Raw genomic sequence first — 20,275 nt, forward strand, 5'->3', positions numbered from 1 at the left:
TTATATCATACCTTTGCTTTAATAAATTGTTGGTCAGATCTATGAAATATCTAATACCATATTCTGGCTTAGGAAGAACTCCAAATGATATTATTTTTCCTATGGGGAAAATCAGTTTTATTATGCTATTTCTAGCAATGTGTTGTGCAAAACTTAGAGACTATTCCTTTTTTCAAATTTAATTACAATGGGCGTTCAATTATTGATACTAGTTGAGTCACAGAACTTTAATAATTACCATAAAAAGTAGCAGATTTGTGTCAGTTAGGTGAAGTGATGTGCTTGCATGGGCCAATTCATTCTTTGAAACATTTACTCATGAGAAACCACCATTTGCTAAGCTCTACACTAGGCACCGGGAAAAAAAGGTATACAAGGCTGGGACCCAATCCTCGAGGCATCCAGTGTAGTGGGGAAAGTGTTTACTAGGTAAGTACATATCCCTAGGTGGCTATGACCTAAGACTGGTGGGGAAGGCTTCAGAGGAAGCAACAATTGGGCTGAGTCTTGAAGGATGACAAAGATATGAACAGAAGGCATTCTAGGACAAAGAAAAAGCATGTGCAAAGTCACAGAAGTAATTAACTTGACATGCCATGCTCTGAAAAATGCAAGATGTTTAGTCTGTGAGGAAAGGTCAGTTTAGTAGGACATGCATCTAGAAAGGAATGCAGTCTTTTACCTCATGAGGTGATAACGTGGGTCACATGCCACACTAAGGAATGTGAACTTATAGGAAAAATCACTAAGGCATTTGAGCAGGGACTGACAAAAATCAGATCTGCATTTAGACGCATCATTCTGGTAGTAGTGTGATGGGTGGCGGGGAGACTGAAAAAACAAGAGATAGTTTCCGAAATCCGAGAGAGACATAATGAGGAACTGAAACAAGCAGTAGCCGTGGGAATGGAAAATAAGGAATGGGTAGGAGAAATATGTGGGTGATATTGTCTATACTTGATCACTGATGGTATACAAAGGGTGAGTGGGAATGACAGTCTCAAATGAGACTCAAATTTCTGACTTGAGCAACCAAGTGATGGTTGGTACCATTCACCAAGACAAACTAAATACCAAGAACAAACACATCTACCAAACCATACTGCCTTGAAGAGGACTTCTATTTTAAAAACTGGGGGGCAAACTTTACCTCTATTATGCTTCAGCCATAAAATCAGTTATGAAATTAAAAATTAATTCATTAATCAAATTTCTGTTCCCTTTACTGTTGCAATGCTCACACTATAGGAATTTATTTAAAACTACCCATAGAGAATCCAGTTGTTTGAAAAGAAATCTCTCGGATGGTTTTCCAAGTTTGGTATACCACACCTGCAGCTCTGGTATTTCACTCTAAGGAGAAAACACAAAGAAAGCATAGTTGAGTGATTCATCATCTCCTCTTTGAGGATTTCTAAAATCTGTACCAGCAAGAATGAACCAATGACAACGTGCATTCTATTTCTATTTACCGAAAGATCCACCTCAAATCTTAAATAGTAAACATTTTGAAAGCAGGAAGACACTATTCAAGCAAATACTTTATTTCCTAAAAATACTGCTGATTTTTGGCAAATGTTCAAAAAGATTTTAGTGTCTTTGCTTCAAAAATACTCATTATTATACCTATGTAAAAAGCTTTTTAAGAATTTTCTGGCATTAAAAAACAATTCTTACACGATTAGTAGAAAGAGCACTGTGTTTCTGTATTCAAATCTAACAATAGGTAGAAATAACAAGAATCTTGTCTCTTTTTTTTGTACAGAGTACTGTAAAGATCAATGTTTGAAAGTTCCCTCAACTGCACAAATGATGCTCTACCAAAAAGAACAACTTTCTTGCAAGTGACCTTTGTTAGGATTCTTCAAAACCACAAAGAGCATTACCTCCTAGTGGCTTCTGTATGTTTGACTAAAACTAGTCAGCAGACATAAGACACCAAGGCATTTACCCATTCATATGCAAACTCTTAATCACTTGTAATGTAAGACGTCACTTCAGAACTGCTAGCCCATGATAAAATATATAAATTCTCAAATCAAAATCAAAATAAAAGTTCCACTTATTTACTTACAAAAGAACCCTTAAGAATGAAGGTAGCAAATTGTTGTGAAACATTGAAATAGGGAAGAAGTGGCCGTATACACATGGAATGTTTATGACTCTGAGTAGAAAAAAGAAAGAATCATGTAAGTTATCCGAATGATATACAACCATTTTTGGGGGAAAAAAAAAACCAAACATTTAATGCCTATAGATTAACAGAAATGACACATAATAGGTGACAAATAACAGTTTATTTCAAACTTTTAAAGACTTTTTTCTTAAAAACCTTTATTGAACGTCTATTGTGTATGCCTAGTCAAAGTAAAACTCAATGGCATTTTGACTGACTCAAACTTTGAATTCCAGTCATTTGATGGCACACAGATTAATTTTTATGTTCTGTTTTCCAAGTAATATACATCAAAAAAAAAGTAAATCTTGGGACATTTTCACTGGAAAGGCATCTCACCTATATATAACCTTCAAATACACAACTGAGGTCAGCTAAATACATATAACAAATCTCACTGCCAGCATTATTTTTTTCAAAATAATCACTACAATGGGCTGGGATCAAAAGAAGTCTGAGACATCATCCCTACTTTAGGGGATTCAACAATCACAGAGGACTTACAATATAAGGTTCTGGGACAGGCTTTGTGGGAAAATTTTAAATTACAATTATAGTTAGAGATTTCAATACCTTTCCTCAATAACTGATATACCACTAGACAGAAGATCGACAAAGACACAGGTGATTTGAACAACACTACCAAGTAACTTGCCTGGACCGACATCTATAGATCACTTCATCCAGCAATTGCAGAATGCATATTCCTTTCAAGTGCACAGAGAACATTTACCGAAGTACACCATATTCTTAGCCATAAAAGAAGTCTCCATAAATTCAAAAAGATTCAAGTCACAGAAAGTCTGTTCTCTGACCACAATAAAACTAAATCAGACATGAATAACAAAAATCTCTGGAAAAATTCCAAAATATTTAGAAACTAAATAACAAATTTCTAAATAATACATGCCTCAAAGAAAAAAATTAAAATAAAAGGTGAAATTAGAAAGAATTTTGAGCTGTATGAAAAGCAAAACACAACACATCAGGATTTGTGGGATGCCACTAAAAGAGTAGTTAGAAAAAAATGTATAGCACTGAACACCTAGATTAGAAATGAAGAAAGGATTTGAGACTTTAGCTTAAGATACTAGGAAAAGAAGAGCAAATTAAAACCAAAGTAAGCATGGGGTATGTATGGGATTAAGAGATACAAGCTACTATGTATAAAATAGATAAGCAGCAAGGATATACTGTACAGCACAGGAAAATACAGACATTATTTTTTAATAATTTTAAAGGGAGAAAAATCTATAAAAATACTGAATCACTATGCTGTGCATCTGAAGCTAATATAATATTGTAAATTGACTACATTTCAATGAAAAAATTTTAAAAAAACAAAGTAAGCAGAGGAAAGAAAATAATAGAGATGAAAGGATAAATCAAAGAAAAACCAGAAAAACAAGAGAGAATAATTGAGAAACCAAAAGCTGACTCTTTGAGAAGATTAATAGAATTGAATAAACTTCTAGCCAGACTAATCAGGAAATCAGGATAAAAAGAAAACACAAATTGCAATTATGAACATTAAGAAAGGTGACATCAATACAGAGTATATAGATATTAAAAGAATAGTGGGGAATAATATCAATAACTTTGTACCCAGAAATTTAACAACTTAAACAGACCAATTTCTTTGAAGACACAAAAACCCAGTGCTCACTGAAGAAGACATGGACAAACTGAATAGCCCGATATCTGTAAAGGAAGTTGAAACTGTAGTTAAAAAGTTTCCCACAGAGAAAACTGTGGTCCCAGATGGCTTTACTGGGAAATTCAAGTCTACCTGGGAGCTTTGCTCAAACAGGAAGTAAGAGATAAGGCAGAGTTGTAAACTGCCTGCCTGAGTATTGAGGCATGCCCCAACTGTGCACACAGAGCCCATCAGCAAAGGCTGGGACACTTGCTAGTTCCAAACGTTAAGGAAATCTGTACAATCATGATCTGACCACTAAGATAATTGAGCAGAGGCTTCAGTGGCCACAAATGATAAAGCTTACAAACTACAGAATTTGTTCAGGAAAGTCACAAAGCAAATAAACAGCAACAACCATGACAAAGAGCAACAACCACAAATGCTAGATAGGAGGAAGAATCTGATCTCCAGAGTCTCCATGTTATTTTATGTAATGTGTCTAGTTTTCAACAAATCATTATGAGATTTGCAGAGAACCAGGAAAGAATGGCCCATACACAGGCATAAAAGCAGTTGACAGAAACTATGTCTGAGAAACCCCAGTCATTGCTTATTAGATATTAGACTTCCTAGACAAAGACATTAAATCAGGTATTTAAATATGTTCAAAGAACTGAATGAATAATGAATAAAGAAGAGATCTGCTTCCAGAATGGCAATGGGAGGAGCTCCATGAACCTGCTCCCAGTGAACCTGGTGAAAACTATTTAAATAATAATTACAATAAAGTCTCTGGAAATGGTCCTAAGGCCATGCAACAAATATAGAAACATTTATTCAATAAAATCTACTAAAACTCATGGCATTTAAACCATGATCCACTCCCTCCTTGTCCCTCTCAGCCTAGAGTGACAGAAACTCCATGCCAAGTAGGTACAGCCAAGAACACGGGGCTCCCTCACTCCCAGCTCCCAGGTGAAGACAACAATATCTTCATGAGAGAAGCAGAATATCAGCATTTCTCGCCCCCCTTCCCCTCAGCAACCTGATGCTGAGGACAAGTAGCCATGAGTGTGGCCAAGAGGCTGAGGGTTCCGTTCCTCTGCCCAGGTTCCATTCAGAGACTCACCTTAAACAAGGCACACTGAGAATATGGGGGTTCCAAACCCCCACCCAGCACCATACTCCTAAATCAGAGGTGTCACTAAGAGAGAAATGCACCCTTGTCCCCATCCCCAACTCCAAGCTTCAGCTCAGAGATTTTGTCCAGGGAGAGAGACAGGTCATAAAACAAAGAGTTCAGAAAGTCTCCCCAAAGAAATTGATTGTACTTAATGCAGAGCATGGAGAAGTTCAAGAGTAAGCGTGCTCTTAAATTATTTATTTAGTGGAATAAACTTCACTAAATTACTCCAGCCAATCACTAAGCAAACAAGCAAGCAAACAACAAACCCCAGGAAAGGAGGGAATCAGTACCCAGAGTTACCAAAATATATTATATAAAAGGTCTGGCTTTCAACATAAAATTAGGAGACATTCAAAGAAACAGAAAAGTGTGACCCACACACAAAAACTAGGCAACAGAAACCACCTATGAGAGCAACCAGATGCTGGATTTAACAGCTGAAGACTTCAAAGTAACCAATATAAATACATTTAAAGAACTAAAGGAAACAAGGCTTAGAGAAGTAAAGGAAGATATAATCACAATGTCTCATCAAGTAGACAATATCAATTAGGTGACAAAAAAATTTTAAAAGAACCAAATGGAAATTCTGAAATTGAAAAATATAATAACTGAAATGAAAAATTCACTAGAGGAGTCAACAGTAGATTTGAAATAGCAGATGAATTAGAGGATTTGAAAACAAGTGATAGAAATTGTGCAACCTGAGGAACTGAGGGGAAAAAAAAAAACAAAGGATAAAGAATAATGAACAGAACCTCAGAGAAATGTGGGATACCATTAAGTACACCAAAATATATACCATGGGACAGTAGAAAACAGTGGAGAGAGAAAGGAGCAGAAAAATTATTCAAAGAAAAGTAGCTGAAAACTTTCCAAATTTGATGAAAAACATTAATCTACAGATCCAAGAGGCTCAACAAACTCCAAGAGGAATAAATACAAAGAGATGCACATACAGACACCCAGTAAAAATGCTGAAAGTCAAAGAAAAGAAGAAAATCTTGAAAGGAACAAGATCATTTACAAGGGAACCTCAATAAGATTAATAGTTGGTTTATCACCAGAAACAATGGAAGACAGCACATTCAAGGAAAAACTGTCAGCCTAGAATTTTATATTAAGCAAAACTACCTTTCAAAAAATGAATATCTCACTGGAATGCAGTTAATATAAATCTGAAGTAGACTCTAATAAGTCAAGATTTCTACACTAAATCCTGGAACAACCACTTCAGAAAATAACTCACTAAAATATAGTAAAAAAATAAAATAAAATAATTTAAATATTACATCACAAAATATTGACTTATTGCAAAAGAAAACAGTAACAGAAGAATAGATGAACCAAAATAATGAGACGTATAGCAACTAAAAAGTAAGCTGAAAGATGTAAATCCAACTATATCAATATTAACATTAAATGTAAATGGATTAAGCAATTGAATCAAAAGGTCAGACTAAATTTTTCAAAAAGCAAGATCCAACTATATGCTGTCAAAAAGAAAGACAACTTAGATTCAAAGAAACAAACAGAGGAGGTTGGATCAAGATAGTGGAGTAGGAGGATGCGGAGCTCACCTCCCCCCACAAACGTGTCAAAAGTACATCTACCTGTGGAACAATTCTCAAAGAAAACTAACTAGGAACTGGCAGAAGAACTTCTATACAACCAAAGCTGCAAGAAGGATTTCCACGTAACTGGGTAGAATGGAAAAAAAGGCATAAGGTTGGGCCCTCCACCCCTGGGAGGGATCTGAAAGGAAGAGAAGGTTTGCTCTCAACCTGGAGAGTGAGCAGGTCAAGCCACAGACTGGCTGTCCCAGTCCTGGGATCCTATGCAGAGGAGAAAAGCTCCCCTGTTTTTTTTGTTTTTAAAAAGGTATTCAGTTGTGTTTTATGCTATATTTTCCAATACTAACAAAGTGAATTAATCTAATAAAAACAACAAAGAATTACCATAGTTTCAATGATGATGGTGAGGTTACCTAAGCCATCCGTCAGAGCTACATAGCTTCCTCCTTTTTCTAAATGGCCAACTGTCTTCAGGTAATACCAACCTGGTTGAGTAAACTGAGTGGTATGAGCTATAGACAAGCAGAGAAAGACCCAAATAAGATTAAAATTGTGATAATAGGATTTCGTCAAAAAATAAAAAGCTGTTTACTGATTTGAGTCTGAAAGAAAACAGAACATGCCACCCCAAAATGTGCCACTTTAGCATGTGCATTATTTTGAGCTGATGGCAATCAAGACCTAGCAGACAAAAGAAAAACTTTTTTCTCTCCTTTAACTGCCTGAAAGAATTTAGATAGGGGACCTGGCACAGAAAGACAGCTACTACCAGAGACAACTTTGTATCTGAAAGATTCACCTGCATGGCAGGGCAAACATCTGCTCTTCTCTTCCTGTGAACTGTCTTCCTCCCCTTTGAAGCTCCAGGTCCCTATCCCATTCCTTAGCTCAGGATGGCATTATAAACCTCAATTGCCTGACTGCAAATCTGAGTCTCATATTTTTATGTACAAAATTAAATGTGTTTTTTTTCCTGGTGATCTGCCTTATATCCATTTAATTATTAGATTAGCCAAAGAACCTAGAAGGGTAGAAGGAAAACTTTTCCACCCCAAGTCTGATTGAGTCTAACAGCTATTTTCTATTTTGGAGAAGAATACTTGCCAGTCTCATGTTTCAACTTCTAGTTAAATGGTACAATTATGGGAATATTCTTAGAATGACTGGTGAAAATAAATGAACCACACTCTGTCAGTTCAAGACTACTGAGTAAACCTTTTTTTTCCAAGAGTAAAAAATAAAGTTATCCCCTCCCAACTTTTGATGATCTCTATTTAACCCATCCTAATATAACTACAAAGAATATGGTTTTTAAAAAGTTAACAAAATATTCCAAAAACTAAGCTTTATGGTTTCAAACAAGTTTATTTCCACAATATGTATTTATTGGGCACCTCCAAAGTTGGTCCTGAAAATGTACTGAGCAATATTCCTTGTCCATTTTGGGAGGTGACACAATTAACCGGTGACAAAATTAGAAAAGTACATTAGTTCATGTAGATAATGTGGGACCAACTATTTCAACATTTAAGGGGTTAACCAACCAGGATATACAAATCCAACTTAACATTTCCATATTTTTGAAAGAACAACCTGAGTTTAGAATAATGTCATGGTTACATAATGTCATGACTACAAATCTCTGAGAAAAATATATCAACTAAAAAAAAGCCTGGTCTTAGAATAATTGAGAATGAAATACAGAAAGTAGCCTAGTTACCCAAATGATTCTTACAAAACACTATGACAAATCTTGCTTGAAACAGAGACACACTTAAAACTAACACACACGCACACACACAGTGTTCATATAATCCCCTCTAAGTGTTTCCTGCTTTGTCTTAGAGAGGAAGTTAGGGATTGAGAGATGGAATCTGAACCATACCTGTTATCCAGATAGGAGCTTCTACTACGTAGTGCCCGCTCCATGGCTCCTGAGCAGTCATCAGTCCACAATGCCCATACGGCAACTGTTCATAGTAACTAGCCACCAAATTCCAAGCAATTGTGCTAAAAGATTTGTTTGATAAAAAGGAAACACCAAAGCAGCTTGTAATAAAAATGTAAATATCTACAAGCCTATAGTAAAAAAGACCTTATCAGAGTTTACACAAATATACGTAAATGACAAAAAATTACCACCCAAAACAAGAAAATATAAGTTGCCTAAAGTTCACCCACATTTTGAAAAATCAAGTGTTGGATGCATCTAAATATTTTTAATGGTGAATCATATAATAAAAAATACAAATGTATATGAGGTGTATAATTTTACTGACGAATGGTGTAACCAGAAGATGAATCATGACCTACCAGTATCAGACATGTCACAAATGTGAGTCAAATACAAATAAAGGCTTTATCCATACTTGGCTTTCCTTTTGATGGTCAGCATTCTAAGTGCCCCAATTTCAAGACATAATTTTATGAACTTCACTCTGAGCTGTTGCAAAGTTTTACAAATGAGAACTCTTAGAGTCAGACTGCCAGAGTTCAAATGATGGTGTAGGCAGATAGGGTAAGGGTTCCCCAGAGGAAGAGAACCAGACATAACTTTCTTGACATAAGAGAAGCCATTTTAGGCCTAAGCCATTTTGTGATCTAAGCCTGGCCACAATGCTTGCCCTTACAGAACAGGTCTCAGTAGTAAGTGATTTTAAGGGAATAAAAGAACGTAAGAACAAACAGCTATTATCAGGCCAGGGAGATAACTTAACCATATCTGAGACAATATATCAGACTCCAAATAAGCTCTATTATTTGCAGCTTCTTGCTTTTTTTTTTTTTTTTGAGTTGACACAGCTTAGGTATAGATATAGGTACAGATGAAGAAAGTAAGGCAAATGTTTACAATCATTGAATTTAGGTTGTGGGACTATGGAAGTCCATTGTACTTTTTTCTACTTATTGTGTTTTGAAATTTTTCAAAATAAAAACCTTTAAAAGTTTCTAATAACTTACGCAGTCATGTAGCCATTGATATAATTCTGATTCAATATGCGACCCCAGCAGCCTGCACCCACATCACTATTTAAAGTGCTAAAATCTTCAGAAGACCAAAGCTTCTTTTCAGTCAACCTAGCATCCTTTACTGTACGGGTCCCAGGGTAATGAGCGCTAGAAAAGAAAGGGTGGGAGGAAATGTAAAAAGGTCAGAACATGGCACTTATAACTATTTACTGAGTGAACAAAAATACATATCTTCTCCAAGATTTCTATTTTAAAATAATGGGCAGCTTCCAGGTGGCTGTCAGACTGTAAGCATCCTCTTCCCACCCTTGTGTCTCAGAACACCCTTAGAATGAGATAAACCTATAACACACAGAATGGGAAGGAAGATAGCAATGGATGAGAAATTTCTTTCTGGAAACCATAACATGGAAGGAAGCATGTTGACAGGTGGAGGCAGCAGAAGAGGCCTAGAACACTCCAAAGATGAATGAGGTGGAGACAGGATTTAGACTTCCCAGGGGAAATAGAGAGCTTGGACAGTAGGAAGGAAACCAAAAATAAGACTAATGAGTCTATTATGTAATGTAGTATCTCCTCCCCTGCTCCCACCCCTCGTAGACAGAGAGGCATTTATTGTTTATTCCCAGGTAAAAAGAAAAACACTAAAACAAACAAAAATGCACAGAGAATTCTTCTTTGAATAAAAAGAATAAACTATCTTGGGAAAACTAGAAGTTATTATCCCAGAGCAGTGTGGTTCTCAACTTGAATGCTTTTTGCCTGGTGGAGAAGGCAGGGCAGGGCAGGATTTGCTATTGGCATCTAGTGAGCAGAGGCCAGAGATACTGCTAAACATCCTGTAACACCCGTGACAGGTCCCAACAACAAAGAATTATCCAGTGAAAAATATCAGTAGTGCAGAGGTTGAGAAACCCTGCCCCAGACTAATGAACCCCTCCCTTGTTCTAGCATTTGAGAGGAGTCAGCCTAAATATAAATGTATATTTATTGTTCCAAGCGTAAAATACTGCCATAATGATGATTGTGGAAGTGACTGATTATTGAATATAAAAACAATTAAGAAATTTCAAATGGAAAATAGAAAATAGACCAACAGTTAGTATAAGAATTAGAGAGCACATGAACCAAATAACTTTAGGGACAGGAGTGTATATTTTCTAGGCCAACAACTATTTACAAATAAGTTAACAATAATACAAGCAGAATAACACAGATTGGATTATATCATAATTCTAATCTTTGTCTTTTGGTGTACTAGTATTCATAACATTAAAAGAATGATTGTGAAAACCTATTTTAGTTTTTACTTATTTAATTCCATTTAGATCATGAATCTTTTAAGAAAAAAATATCCTACTTGGGAATTAATTATACTAGTAAAGACGAATTAAGGCACAACATTAATTTGGCATTCCAGGATTTCATAAGGAAGAAATGGATAAATATAAAGAATATAAAGAATTAGGGAAAAAATGAGATTCCACCAAGATTTTGTTGAGTCACTGAACCCAGTTGAAAACAGGCATCTATTCAGTATTGTAAACATATACAACAGAGACCCCAAGAGCAAGCCAGCACCTAAGAGGGTTAAGAAATTATTGTTTTGGTACTACAATTCCCAACTTGGAAAATCTGACTACTATTCTTTGAAATTATATAATTTTAATAAACTTTTACATTTTAGATTTATTCTATATCCCAGAACTTCATTCTATGGTCATGATATTTGGTTTTGACACCTCAACCAAATACTAATTTTAAGACTCATCTAGTTATCACTCAGCCAAATGTATATTTGGTGTGTCTCTGGTAAAAAATACTTATATAAAAAAAACAGGCTGGAAAATAATATGTTATTAATGATCTCTAGATATTAAGATTATGAGTAAGTTCTAACTCTATCTTTATGGTTTTCTACATTTTCTAAATTTTCTACAATGAGCATGCACTATTTTTAAAATCTGAAAAAGTATCTCTTTTAAAGTTACAGAAATAGGTATTATATCCCTCATTCAGAAAACAATGAAACTGTTACATTTTAAACCTGATTGATTTATCAAATGATCTGAGAAAAGAGGGGCAGAACTGATACTAAAATCCAGGTCTCTCCCAATGTCCAGATCCATAGTTCAACAAAATGTAAAAGTTCTTCAAGAATATAATTTTTTAACTGCATATAATTAGGCAAAAACATCTCTAACATTTCATGGCATGATTTTTCAAACTTTAAATGACAAGATTAAGATCAATGAAAGTAAACCAAAGTTTATCCTAACAGAAAAATATATGTGTATTAAAAGAAAAATAGAACTTATGAATGAGGTGGATCATGGTAGCCTACTTTTGGAAACTCCCCCAGCACTCCTCCTGAAACCAAACAGACCAACCTGATGACGGAAAGTAAAAACCCACAGACAATATCCGCATCAAAACTAGGTGACAGGGAATCCCCGCAAGCCTTGCAGCATCAGGCCTGGCCAGGATCAATAGACAGAATATGGAAACAGTGGAAGTGAAAGGGGACTAACAGGTACTCACCCACCCCCAGGAGCAGACTCTATCCTGAATGGAAGAATTGAGGACAACTGGCTAAAGTGAAAATGTCTTCACAGGCTTGAAATTGGGGCCAAGTGCCAAAAACAGTAAATTCACTAAGAGATTAAACACAATACTGTGACAGTTTAAACCAGATTTGTCCACTAGAAATGCAATGTGAAGTGTACAGATAATTTTACATCTTCCAGTAGCTACATTTTTTAAAAAGCAGAAGAGAAATTTTAATTATATACTGTTTAACCCAATATATCCAAAATATTATCATTCAACATAAAATCAATATAAAAATTATTAATAACTTACTTTTTTATATTACATCTCTAAAATCCAATGCATACTTTACACTTATAACATACCTAAATTCAGACTAGCCATATTTCAAGTGCTCCATAAACACATGTGGCTAGTGGTTACCATATTGGACAATACAAGCTTAAACCCTTAACTATTTCAGAAATAGGTAGCAAACAGTCCTTTCTGCAATGGTAGAGTTTCACCTTAAGAATAAGCTGCTTAAATTAGAATCCAAATTGAATAAGACAGGAACACCTTAGGATGAGAGAGAGACAACATTTAGACAGTAGGGAGAATGGGGCCCGGAGGAAGCAGACCCCAGAAAGTACTGTAACTGCAAAACAAAAATCTGCAAACATAGCGCAGGTCAAGCACAACATGAATGGGGCAGGGAGGCATACTCTTTCTATGGAGGTGGGAGCCACAGAATAAACATCTCCTAAACAAAATTCCATTGTACCACAATAGCCAAAAATTGGAAACAATCCAAATGACCTTTAACAAAGAATAGATGGATAAATTGTGTTATATTCCTACAACTGAATTTGAAACAGCAATTAAAATCAACATGAGTTAATCTTATAAATATAGTGTTGACCAAAATAATAGATACTCTAAGATGCCATTTAAATAGTTTTTAAACAGGAAAAATTAGTCTATGATAATAGAGGTTAGATTAGTAGTTGCCTTTGGTGCAAAATGAGAGGCTACTGATTAGAAAGATTTCCAAGAGGAGAGCTTCATAGATACTGATAATTTTCTATTTCTTGACCTAGGTGGTAGTTGTATAGGTATGTTCACTTTACAATAATTCATTAAGCTATACTCTTATGATCTTCTGTATGTATGTATGTGTGTGTGTTTGTATGTTATACTTAATAATTTGTAAGGAAATGAAATTATTAGACAACAGAGGTATATAAAACTAAAGTGAGAGAATTACAGAATAATTATTTTAAAAAGAAAAAGCATTTTAGAAATGAAGACTAAAGTAGAAGGAACACAGATTAGACACTGTCTAATAAATAAAGAGATAAAAAAGATTTGAGAGAAATATAGAATAAAGACAATATGCAAAGGAGATCTAATATGTGTAACTGGGCTTTCTACAAAGAAAACCAAAGTAATGGAGCAGGATGATTATTTAAATTAAGATTTAAGTAAAACTTACTGAAAAAAGAAAATACTGAAATATAGATATTCAAAGGGTGCACACTACTTACTGGGAAATGGTAAACAGTGTAAAAGTACTAGACTCTGAAGTTATGGAGAAATATTCTTTGGACATACCAGAATTATGCCAAGTCATTTATAAGAAAAAATAAGTCTGGCATCAGAATTCTCAACAGCAACATTTTATGTAAGTAACCAATGGAGCAAATTTTATAATACTCAAGAATTAAGAAAATATGAGTCAAGGATTTTATACCCAGCCAAACTGTCCTTTGAGTCTAAAGGCCACAGATATATAGTAATAAACATGTAAAAGTTCAAGAAATATTGTTTCCATTAGCACTTTCTGAGAAATATAGCTCCTGACACTCAAGAGACTAAAGGAGATACTTCAGCAAAAGACTTACAGGTGAGCATTGAATATGCTTAACAGTAGAGCTCGACTAAAAGAAAGGGTAATTAAATAGTACATAAACATTACATTTTCTAATAATGTATAACTAATATAGTTGACACAAAATAAAAGGAGGAAAGAAAGTGAAATGTAAACTAAGTTTGCCAGTTAGCTGGGAGTAAAAGGTTACAACTTGCAGCTGACAAATCAAGATCATACAAGCTTATGTTCATGTAAAAGCACAAAGATTAAGAAACTCTGGTAATTAAAATTCCATTGTAGGAGAGAGGGGGAGAAAGAAGTGGTTATAAAATAATTTTAATATTAATTATAGTAAATGAATAGACAATATCTAAATAGAGAACCAAGATTATTAATATAGAGCAGATCTCAACTTCAGCACTACTGATATTTTGGCTGGATAATTCTTTGTTGTGGGGGAGTTATCCTGTGCATTGGAGGATGCTGAGAAGCAACCCTGGCCCCCACCCATCAGATGCCAGTAGCACCTACACCAGTGACAGTCAAAAATATTTTCAGTTATTGCCAAATGTTCTGTAGGAGGCAAAATTATCCCCAGTTGAGAACTACTGGTATAAAGGTATCAGCATAAATGTAATCAATAGAATCAAAACTTGTTAAATAACAAAAAAGACACTTCATTTAAAAAGAGCAAAGAAAACAAATCACATAGCAAAAGAATGTGTGTGGGGGTGTATTATATATATATAAATATATATATATATGGTACAAATCATTAAATAACAAACACAGTAGAAAAGAAAACAAAACCTTCAGTTATATCAATAAATATAAATGAGTTAAACTCACTAAGATATGAAGATTTTTAGAACAAAATCTAAACCTATGCTATATGCAGCATCACACCTAAAACAAAATTACCTTGAAAGGTAAAGAATAAAAGTATGGGCAAAGATCTATCAGGCAAATACAAATGAAAAAAAAAAGGCAGAGTTCTCTATCTTAGTTACATGCAAAGCAAAATTCAACCAAGAAGCATAATATGAGACAAAGAATGACTTTTTCTAATAATAATAGTTACAAACCATAATAAAGATAAAACATTACTAATACCTATGTACCAAATAACACAGCAACAACTTTCAAACAGCAGAAATTGCATGAGATTGAAAGGAAAAATAGAAACTCACTAATAAGAGGAAACTAACACTCTTAGTAAACTTGGATAGTTTAAGTGAGCAGAATAATTAGAATACAGAATAGTGAAACAATGCAATCAGTAAGGTGGATAATACACACTCAGTTCTCATATCCTGATAGAAAATATACCCTAATATAATAAGATAAAAAGAAGACCTTGGGAAATTTTATGAAAAAAATTAAATAATACATTCAGCATCAAATGACCACAATGCAATAAATTAGAAAATAATGATAAAAAAACAGACTCTATGAGATAGACCTAAAGCAGTGCTCAGAGGGGAATTCATTGCATAAGATACCAACATCAATAAAGATAAAATGAATTAAACATCCAACTTCTTCATGAAGATACACTGAAACCCATACTTTCATTTATTTTTTCCTAGCCAAATATATTCAAGATCAACACAACTTTTTTCCCTCAAGATTTGAGCTATTTATGCAAGTTTTAACAATAAACGCAAAAATTACATTCTAATTTCAATGTATAAAATATTAAAATACATTTTACTTTTCTTGCCAATAAATAAATAAATAAATAAGCCTAAATCTAATCTAATCATGCCTCTACCAATTTCTAACAAGAAACAGGATAGATGAGCATTTTAAACTTAACTACAAAGATGAAATCAGTAAAATCCAGACTGTGAGAAGCTTTACAGGACAAACAATCCAGTTTCTTCAACAAATAAAAGGAAAAAAAAAAGAGATGGAGCAAGAACCAAAAAATTAGAAGAGACTTAGATATCAACTAATCATAATGTATGAATCTAAATTGGATCCAGATTCAATCAAATAAAACTATAAAATAATAATAACAGATATTTGATAATATCAAGAAACTATCACATATTTAGATGTGATAATGGTATTATTTATGGTGAAACGAAAGAGTTTTTATCTTGAGAGATAAATGGTAAAATTTTTATGGAAGAAATAATATAATGTCTGGGATTTGCTTCAAAATAATGTGAGGAGGAAGAAAAGAGGAATGGATAGGCATGTGAATGGAGAATTGTTCATGGGTTCATAGTTATGGAGGTTGAATGATGGGAACATGAATATCCACCATATTATTCTGCCTACTTTTGTGCATGCTGAAAATTCTTCGTTAAAAAAAAAAGCACACATAGTTCAAGTACAGCCTTCACACTGAATAAAGAACAAACTCCACATATATATGTATTCTATTTTTCAAATGTTTATATACATTATCATGATAGACAAAATTCAAATACACTTAAAAAAAAAAAAGTACTGCTGGAACCCAGTGAGGTCGAGGCCCCAAAGGCTGAAAGGCAGAACTGGACTAAGAAGCAGGGTCAAAGCCATACTGCTAAGGATATGTGACAAAAGTCACGGTCAGTGATCATACCATACCATTTACCTAAGTGTTCATGAATGCCCAAGCACAGGAAGTCTGAGGGTTAGGAACTAATTTCACAGCACTGCCTTTATAATTTCTAAAATGTAAACACTACTCTGCCCCTTAATCTAAACAAAGCCATGTTTTATTACTCCAAACATTAAAACAATATTTTAAGTTACCAGTACATTATTCCATTGTCATAGAAAGATTCCCGAAGTATAAACACTTCAAAGAAAAAAGGAATGAAATATCATTCATACATGCTTTGGTTAAATAAATACAAGAAAGCTACCTTCTGAAAATATAATCAAATAGGGAGAAGCAGGCAAAAACAAAGGCACAGTCAATATCCACAGCAAGCAATCAGAAACTGTTAGTTTTCAAAGTAAAACATTCCTTACCCTATAACATCAATCACCTTCAAGAGCTCAGAGTCAAGCAGCATAGAAGCAGAAATGGGCTCCCAGAGATTATCACTTGCTATGATTTTCACTTGCTGGAGACCTTGATAGTTCAGCATTCTTCTTAACACCTTTCAGAGAGATAAGCAGAACAGAGGAAAGGTTAAAAATGAGTTTTCAGCGGCTGAATTACAACGAAGAAAGCTAAAATGTCTTCAAACTCAGCATCCTGGATGATAGTGTCAATATGATTCCTCAATAGAAATGTGCCTCGTGTTGGGGGGAAAAAGTATTATCACTAAGATAATCTACTTCATGGGAATGTAAGGAGAAAAAAAAAACTGAAGAGGTAAAAATGTTTTAGAGGGATTTTTCCCTCTGAATTTAAAATTATGTTTAGCCATAGAAAATTTGGGTGCAAGGGTGGAAATTTTTTTAAAAAAATCAGAGCAGTACTACCCATAAAAAAAACACTATTATCCTGGTATGCATTCTTTCATGAATTCTCTTATGCAGACACAATAAATTGGGATCAAATTAAATATACCATTTGGTAAATAAAATGCTTTAACTTAGTTTATTTTGAGTATTTTCCAATGTCTTTAAATATTCTGCCATTACTGAAAATATTACAGTTCTTAGTATTTTGTACCATACTAGAAGAAGAAATAAGAAATATTCTGCTGTTACCCTCAAGTCTTGAATAGGTATACACAAGACAGGCAATAAAATCTGCCTGTAGGACTATCCACCCACCAGATTAAAAGTAACAAGCTAAACTGTAACAGGAAATAAATGAACAAAGCACAGAGTGCCTACTCTGGTATTTAGTTCTGTACCTGGGCCCCATGAGGACTCTAAAAAAAGCACAAGATGGGGTCCTCACCGTTAGGTGGCAAACACTCACCAGGACACTAAAACTAACAGAATGTCCTAGAAAATCAGAGAGTAGTATATACTGAAATGTATGGATTGCCAATATATAAAACAAGACAAGAGAAAAGAAGACATTATTTCACCTAGGAGAAGGAGGTTCAGATTTCAAAACAGAAGTTTTTTGTTTTTTTTTTTAATAGGTCTTTATTGGAGTATAATTGCTTCACAATACCGTGTTAGTTTCAAAACAGAAGTAGTTTTTTTTTTTTTTTATAATGAAGCTGTTTTTCTTTCTTTTTTTTTTTTTTAATTTTAGGGAAGACTCTTTTATTTATTTATTTATTTTTATATTTATTTTTGGCTGTGTTGGGTCTTCGTTTCTGTGCGAGGGCTTCCTCTAGTTGCGGCAAGCGGGGGCCTCTCTTCATCGCGGTGCGCGGGCCTCTTCACTATCGCGGCCTCTCTTGTTGCGGAGCACAGGCTCCAGACGCGCAGGCTCAGTAGTTGTGGCTCACGGGCCTAGTTGCTCCGCGGCATGTGGGATCTTCCCAGACCAGGGCTCGAACCCGTGTCCCCTGCATAAGCAGGCAGATTCTCAACCACTGCGCCACCAGGGAAGCCCCAGAAGTAGTTCTTGATGAATGGGTGTGAATAAACCCACTGCTATACCCCCAAGCACTCTGAACTGTCAGGTTCATAGTAGCAGGTGCTCAATAAACATTGGTTGAATTAAGGTAAGAAAGAACAAAGAATTTCACAAGCTCTCTTTTCACTTTCTAACTTTTCTGAACTAAAGAAATTTCCAATTAATGTGCTCTTTTAGGAGGCAAATAATGAATCAATTCCACTCCGGAAGAAATCTGAACAGATCCTTAATAGTAAATAAAGACCAACTCTCAAGATTCAGTAGGACTGAGACTCCCAAGCTCTCTATTAGGAGACCAATCTTGAGTTTCATCACCCTGAAATTCCTTACTCTTACAGAGAGGAAGGAGAACAACTTAGTCACATTTGCATTTATCACAATATTATATCTATTTTTCTAGTGCTATTCCTAGACCATCACCTCTAAGATTGCTTACTTTTAAGTAAGTATATATTCAAATAATACTCCAAAATATACAAGTCTATAAGCTGTGTTTTATAATAGATTGCCAAAATCAGTATGAATAGCAGCATTCTTTGAGCAAAGTTTTATCTAATGTATTCCAAATGTTTTTGCTGTGGAACCCATCCCTTTCTGCCCCCTAAAAAGCCTAGATAGAAACCCTACCTATAAGATAAATGAAAAGGAAGCTGTTCTGATTGGACTGAATGAGGGTCCAGAGACTCACACATCCATTTCCATCCACCACCCTCAGATCCTAGATGGGATTTTCCAGACACAATTTAAAAACATCACTGAAAACCAGAGTAAATCATAAATACAATGTAAATAGCAAAAATAAAAGAAATAATAGGCTTGCCACCTTTACATACATTGCTTGTTTGTACTGTATTTATTTCTACTCTTAAAAACAAATCCTCATTATTTCCAGGGGCCATCTTATTATACTATACGGAATATATATTCATTAAGCTTATCGAACCTGAACACCTACATTCATCTGCCATTATTGAACCCTTTCAATAGGCATTTTAACAAACAGGACACAGATTCCAATAAAATCTTGCTACAAAAATGGCAAATGCAAACTAAAAGTTATTTCCTGAGACATGTTACTGCAGGTAAACTAAAGTTTCAGGGAAAAGGAAATGAAGTCTGAACTGTTTGAAACACTGATGATGAGTCTTAGAACAGGAATTACAGTCTTTCAAATCAGGTAAGCTGAATAAGAATGCAATGGAATCAGCAACAGACTCTTAATAGTAAAAAAATAAATAAATAAAATAAAATAACCACCTTAGTTGCAGACCATTAGTTTAAAAGAAAAAGGAAACTAAATTCTAATGCTTCTCATGTTTCCATCAAATGAAATGAACACAATTAAAGAGACATGTATAATCCCAAGGAGAAAAAAAAGCTATGAAATGTCAAATTCGGGAAGAGGAAAGCCCATGACTGCAGCAACACGGCCCACCTGACGATAGGGTTACACAGGACACAGCCACTAACTTGGCTCCTGCTCTGCCCTCCTGCTGCTCTCATCAGACCTGTACTCACAGCAGTCGTAACTTTCCATGAACAACTCTCGTGCTTCAATCTTACACTAGTACCACTGTCCCACCTCCAAACCACCACACTCTCACCACTTCACTGGTAATGCCTACAGCATGGAGTTAACTTTGACTTACCTGGCTCTGGCTGCATTCAGTCCTCTAAATCTATGCCTTCTCCTCCCCACAACTAGTGATTAAATTGTGCCATTACTGCAGTGAACATAATGGCCTACTGATGGCTCAGTGCCCCCACTTGTCTAATCCATCTTTCTCCACTTGCTCTTCCCCCAAATCCCTTTACCTCCCAGTCTTCACTTCT

General features: G+C 34.9%; 1 protein-coding gene across 6 annotated transcripts in view; it reads right to left on the reverse strand.

The window, feature by feature from the left end:
• GALC (galactosylceramidase) overlaps positions 1-20,275 on the reverse strand; it is a 60,893-nt gene that overhangs the window by 16,284 nt on the left and 24,334 nt on the right. For all 6 annotated transcript variants that reach the window (XR_009699575.1, XM_061182780.1, XM_061182781.1 and 3 more), the window contains 6 exons: positions 16,921-17,051; positions 9,537-9,692; positions 8,461-8,585; positions 6,960-7,087; positions 2,075-2,164; positions 1,267-1,353 (listed from right to left, as the gene is read on the reverse strand). Coding sequence is in view for 5 of the 6 variants with exons in the window: in XM_061182780.1 (XP_061038763.1) it covers positions 1,267-1,353; positions 2,075-2,164; positions 6,960-7,087; positions 8,461-8,585; positions 9,537-9,692; positions 16,921-17,051 (717 nt within the window). In the remaining variant the exon portion in view is untranslated. The remainder of the gene's footprint in view (positions 1-1,266; positions 1,354-2,074; positions 2,165-6,959; positions 7,088-8,460; positions 8,586-9,536; positions 9,693-16,920; positions 17,052-20,275) is intronic.

The sequence above is a fragment of the Eubalaena glacialis genome, chromosome 2, assembly GCF_028564815.1.
Source record: "Eubalaena glacialis isolate mEubGla1 chromosome 2, mEubGla1.1.hap2.+ XY, whole genome shotgun sequence".
Taxonomy (NCBI): domain Eukaryota; kingdom Metazoa; phylum Chordata; class Mammalia; order Artiodactyla; family Balaenidae; genus Eubalaena; species Eubalaena glacialis.